The 6,000-nt window shown below is 38.9% G+C and overlaps 1 protein-coding gene across 1 annotated transcript; it reads left to right on the top strand.

Moving 5' to 3' along the window:
* The first annotated feature begins 755 nt into the window (after positions 1 to 755).
* LOC134233818 (oocyte zinc finger protein XlCOF8.4-like) lies at positions 756 to 3,287 on the top strand. The gene is made up of 7 exons (XM_062715872.1): positions 756 to 1,139; positions 1,281 to 1,399; positions 1,486 to 1,654; positions 1,777 to 1,946; positions 2,063 to 2,228; positions 2,423 to 2,506; positions 2,641 to 3,287. The coding sequence occupies exons 1-7, from the start codon at positions 995 to 997 to the stop codon at positions 3,168 to 3,170; spliced, it is 1,383 nt and encodes a 460-aa protein (XP_062571856.1). The 5' UTR covers positions 756 to 994; the 3' UTR covers positions 3,171 to 3,287.
* Positions 3,288 to 6,000: the final 2,713 nt, after the last annotated feature.

Raw genomic sequence — 6,000 nt, 5'->3', positions numbered from 1 at the left:
GAAACCTTTCAGAATGTTTTCGGTATCGTTCGGAAGGTCATGATGTTGCTCGTGTGCATTGCGTAATAGGAGGACCTTCTCCGCCGTGATGCACGTGTCTGGGATGACAGAAGGTTAAAAGGGACATCTGTTACTGGGGGGACTCGCCATTCACTCTCACTATTATCACATAATAATAGGGGATCACCCCCTAAACACTTTATACTAATTGATTCGCGTGGCGGGGCCTCGACTTCTGAACCCGAGCGTATAATGTACTGTCTAATCAAGAGGCCGGAGTCTTCAAACCGGCTCTAAATACGTGTAATACAATGTTTAAATTTGAATATTTCTGTTCAGGAAACGTGAAATTGAATTTGATTTAAAGTTAACAGGTTGATAAACCATTCATTGCACGACAAAGGATATCCTGCATTTATTATTCCAGGGCTCTGGTCAGAACATCGCACACTAATGACCTTTTGAATATCTCTCATGTTTTATTGCTCTCAAATGTCCATCATTTTGAAATTCCTCAACTTTAATTGTAAGAGGACGTGTGTTATGTATTCTTAAATACAAGAGAATGCACGGTATACATGAATCACAATAATGTCATGTCATATCGTCTGTGAAATACCAATGAAGAATGCAATACCTGAAAAGCTTTCCAGTTTTCAGAATCCTTATCTTTACTATTTATTCCATCATTCCCAATTTTCAGCGAAATAAAGTCTTGAACAATGTTTTTCAGGTTCGGCATAAGTTTGGTTGTCAAGATGACATTCTTATCTTGGAAGGAAAGGAAGTCCGCCATTGTAACTGGGTTCGATTTTGTAAATCTTCAGATGAACTAGAACTTTCCAACGTGTTTGCCTCAAACCGAGATGGAAAAGTAACGTACCAGACATTACGTACTATAAAACCTAATGATGAAATCATTGTATACTTTGAAACAACTCCGCATACAGAAGAAAACATCAGACAAAAACATGTCGATAGTGCGGAGCAGTCAATGTTGTCTGAGGACGAAGAAATTGATGTTGTCGATATCGGTCCTGATGACGTCATGGAAACTGTCGAAACTTTGGGAAGAAAAGAACATCTAGACCTTAGTAGCGATCCTTCAAAGCTTGAACTAAATAGTTCGTCAGAATCAAGTTAGTTTTGTTTTATTGTTAGTTTTTTGATTATTTAAAACAAAACAAAACGGAATTTCAAGAAACTGGTGGAAATGCTCTTGGTCAGTCATATTTCGATTTGATTCCTTCAGTATAATCACCATTTCTTTACCTTTACAGCAAGAAGCGAGAAGCTGTTCTTTACCTCGCCAACGCTTTCATCCTCGCTTCTGACGTCACCTATTGCAAGAGCAGACGACTGTCCGTCAAACTTCAGCGGAAGTGACGAACACTCTAGTGTGAGTACAAATGATATAAATATCTCATAAACACATTTGCATTACTCTGTAGATTCGTTTTTTAAACATGATCGATTTCACTTCAGATAAAACTGGAATGTTCCGAATCGGACGTTACCAACAGCAGTCCAGAACAAATAGTCCCTGATAGGCCCGTTAGAAGAAACAGAGAAAGAACATGGCTGCCTTGTGATATATGTGGAAAGAAATTTGACCGTCCATCGCTCCTCAAACGACACATGCGCACACATACAGGTATTGTAATACTTATTACTGTACTTTTTATTCATAACCCTTATTGCTTAACAATATACATTTTATCATCCGGTAACTTCATTAATGCGTGTGATTGAGTAATGACCTTGACATTATTGTAGGTGAGAAGCCCCACGCCTGTGACGTGTGTGGAAAAGCATTCTCCACGTCCTCCTCCCTGAACACGCACAGACGCATCCACAGTGGAGAAAAACCCCACGTTTGTAAAGTTTGTGGAAAGCGATTCACTGCGTCATCAAACCTCTACTACCATAGAATGACGCACGACAAGGTAACAAAACAGAGTAAAATAATGAACAGATACCATACAGCTTAAATATTGATATTAAAACTACTAGTATTTGGAAGAACAAGAAGAAGATAAATTATGTTCTTTGGTCTTTTCAGGAGAAGCCCCATAAGTGCACGCTGTGCTCCAAATCCTTCCCCACGCCCGGCGATCTCAGAAGTCACATGTACGTCCATAATGGCTCCTGGCCCTTCAAGTGCGAAATCTGTCACCGGGGATTCAGCAAGCAAACCAACCTGAAAAACCACGTGCTGCTTCATTCCGGTGAGTTTATCGTTAGAATTCTCGTCTTATCTCATCTCTTCTACAGCTCCATATATTTCTGATTTCTTATGGTCGTTAGAATCCCTCTAACGTTCACGGCTGTTTCGGTCAGTGACGAAATAGGTCATTGTCTAAATATCTTTGACATTTTTCAAACTTTACTCGTAGTTATCCATTTACCCTTTTATTTTTAGGAGATAAGCCACATGAGTGCATTCTCTGCGGAAAGAAATTCGCCCTTCAGTGCAATCTGAAAACGCACATGAAAACACACGAAGGTAATTATTTGACATAACATTAACTTTTTTTGCCGTTGCTTGGGATCTGAATCGAATTAAACTGGTCACCAAATGTGCTGATTGGTATTCCAGGTATACAAGTACAATAAATTTATATTCTGATCTGTTCACAGCCTCCTCTGTACAAGATAATTGCATCAAATGTGGAAAGTCCTTTGTACCCAATCAGAGTTCTCCAAAGCGAGTCTGCTCACAATGCCTGAAGGTCAAACCAGAGGATGCTGAAAACGGACCAAAGAAGAAGAGGATCACCGACTTCAGTATCTCTAGACTGACCGAAACCACACCAAAGAAGATGTCTTTTTCTCCGTATCGTCCGAGCAAGTCTGCCACTAGTGAAGGACATTCACCCTTCCCAAGTCCGGAGTTCCTCCATTCCTCTCCCTATTCCCCTAAACTAGTTCCCCCACCTTTCGGACATTCCCTGTTGTCACCACTACAACCAAACAACGTCTTAGCGAACACCGTCCATTTCTCTCACGCTATTATGTCTCCCTTCCATCCACGGTTTTTCCAAAGTAGAGGTACCGGCAATCTACCCAAACCTTTATTTGGAGAGGATATGTCATCTGGAAGTGACGCACCTTCGCCATACTCAAGGGTAGCATGGCCAGGATCCCTGACACATCACCAAGGTTACTAAGTGACCGGAAGTGATGAAGTGATGTACTTTACTCATGAGCACCGTAGCCAGTTTCTATGACACTTCTCCAATGTAAGTCATGCACCAGGACCACTCCGGATAACCGGAAGTGACACACTTAACTCACGGGTACAACCTTTCACGTCACCAAGGCTACCAAGTAACCGGAAGTGACGAATCGTAGCCGGACCCCTCTCATATCACCAAGGTTACTGGTCATGAGTAATCAGAACTCGTCTTTTAACACAATATTGTAATATCTTTGTGAGTAGTGTAATGCCGTCCATGCTTTGTGCACAAACTACACAAGTGATATCAGACTGTCTCCTGTACCGTCTTATGTCTGTAAATAATACCAGATATATATTTAATAAAATATTTTGAATTTGTATGGCCTTCTGTTCACCTTTAGTATGCATTCACAAGGGGGGAAGTGTTCATTAGTGGGCGATATGAAAGGCAATGGCTCGTAAAATTCTAATGACATCCCCTGGGTGTCGTAACTTCGATAGGCACCGGGACGTGTGCTTTATGTAAGTCAGCCAGAGGATCAAGACAAACTGATGAAAAACACGTAACAACCCGAGTCTTATTTTATGACCAAAAGTTTAAATAACTCTCTGTGGTACCTATTCAGAGCACATCATATCCCGGCCAGATATGATGTGCTCTCTGATCTAACATGTTTTTTTTTCTCTCTGTTTTAGTTACTATAAAACAATCTCTATACATGTTCATGTCAATATTTGTTTGACACTGACATAATATAACGGCTCATCGTTTAGAATTTTATATTTTAGCATGGCCGTAGGAACCGGAAAGGGGGTGGGGGCACGGGTCGAAATAATATAATGTAGAAAACATAGCACAATATGCTTATGCTTCCTCAATAAAAACAATCTCCCATGCAGAGTTGTCGTTCGTTCCTCTCTCAGACACAGAATGTATGAGCCGATGGTAGAGAGTGCAATAAAAACTGAATAAGTGCGCTTTTCTGATCATCCGTCGTCCTTCTGTAACTCGTCAGATTTTCAAATTTTTCTCAAGAACCATTAGGCAAATTTTTAACCCAAGTTGGTACAAAGTGTCCATGGGTTAAGGAATTTTTTTTGGTTAAAATTAAGGGCCAGCCTCCCTTACAAGGAGAGATAAACCAGAAGTCTCTGTCGAGACTGTAGCTCTACTGGTTTGTACGTATAACAAAGGATGAAAAAAAGTTTTACATAAAAAATTGTAGAAATTTTTTATAAAGGAATTTCACAGACATTTCTATTTTTAGTAACAATGGCAACACTGTTCATCAAAATAAAAAACTGATGCACTATTTTATATATCTTAGTGTAGTCTACTTTTGTGCCAAGTTATATTGAAATCAGACCAAAATTGTAGGAGGGTAGCAAGGCCAAAGAATTTCACAGGAAATTCTATTTTTAAACCATGGCAACATATAGGAAATCAAAATCTGATGCACTATTCTAAGTATCTTAATGTAGACTACTTGTGTGCCAAGTTATATTGAAATCAGACCAAAACTGTAGGAGGAGTAGCGTTTTAAAGGAATTTCCACAGAAAATTTTATTTTTAGTAACCATGGCAACACTGTTCATTGAAATCAAAATCCGATGCACTATTTAATGTATCTTTTTGTAGTCTACTTGTGTGCCAAGTTATATTGAAATCAGATCAAAATTGTAGGAGGAGTAGCGTTTTAAAGGAATTTCACAGAAAATTCTACTTTTAGTAACCATGGCAACACCGTTCATCAAAATCAAAATCCGATGCATTATTTTATGTATCTTTGTATAGTCTACTTGTGTGCCAAGTTATAATGAAATCAGATCAAAATTGTAGGAGGAGTAGCGTTTTAAGTGAATTTCACAGAAAATTCTATTTTTAGTAACCATGTCAACACCGTTCATCGAAATCAAAAACCGATGCACTATTTTATGTATCTTTGTGTAGTCTACTTGTATGCCAAGTTATACTGAAATCAGATCATAACTGTAGGAGGAGTAGCATTTTAAAGGAATTTTACAGAAAATTCTAATTTTAGTAACCTCGGCAACACCGTTCATCGAAATCAAAATCCGATGCACTATTTTATGTATCTTTGTGTGGTCTACTTGTGTGCCAAGTTATATTAAAATCAGACCAAAACTGTAGGAGAAGTAGCGTTTTGAAAAATTGTTTACAGACAGACGGACAGACAGACAGACAGACAGAAGGACGGACGACGGACACCTTACTATCGCATAAGCTCTTCTGGTCTCTGACCAGTAGAGCTAAAAAAAGGGGTGGAGTCTGAAATTTTTTTTTCTTCAAGAACAACTGGACCAGAAAAGCTGAATCTAATGTGAAAGCATCTCGGGGGTAGTGTAGATTCTAACCTGTTGAAATTATGACCCTCAGGAGTAATGCGGGGTCACAATAGGGAATCCAAATTTTAAACTGTTATATATATGGGGAAAATCTTTTAAATCATGAACCACTGGGTCAGAAAAGTTGAAACTATTGTGGAAGCATCACTACTGTTAATTCTAAATTGTTCCAATTATGACCTCCGGGGTAGGGCGAGGCCACAATAGGGAATCCAAATATTACATTGAAATATATAGAGAAAAACTTTAAAAATCTTCTCAAGAACAACTGGGCCAGAAGAAGTGCAGAAAGATTGCTGATGTCATTTGGATTTGTTAAGACCTTGACACATGGTCATCACAGAAAGTTCAAAGTTCAGAAAAAAATATCCTTCTTTTCTTGGCTGGATTATTGTGATGGAGAATGCTTGGAAGCTCATACTTGTTTATGAGATTATTCATGATCTGAGGAT

This window comes from Saccostrea cucullata, unplaced genomic scaffold, assembly GCF_032062105.1.
Source record: "Saccostrea cucullata isolate Sc308-1 unplaced genomic scaffold, CSIRO_AGI_Scuc_v1 ctg116, whole genome shotgun sequence".
Taxonomy (NCBI): Eukaryota; Metazoa; Mollusca; class Bivalvia; order Ostreida; family Ostreidae; genus Saccostrea; species Saccostrea cuccullata.
This window is presented reverse-complemented; position numbering and strand designations above follow the sequence as displayed.

What these genes read in the sequence shown, in the direction of transcription:
- LOC134233818 (XM_062715872.1), top strand. Translation starts at nt 995, where the DNA reads ATGTTGTCTGAGGACGAAGAAATTGATGTTGTCGATATCGGTCCTGAT. An exon ending in ATAGAATGACGCACGACAAG is followed by an intron (nt 1,947 to 2,062) that starts GTAACAAAACAG and finishes TGGTCTTTTCAG; the next exon opens with GAGAAGCCCCATAAGTGCAC. An exon ending in GCACATGAAAACACACGAAG is followed by an intron (nt 2,507 to 2,640) that starts GTAATTATTTGA and finishes ATCTGTTCACAG; the next exon opens with CCTCCTCTGTACAAGATAAT.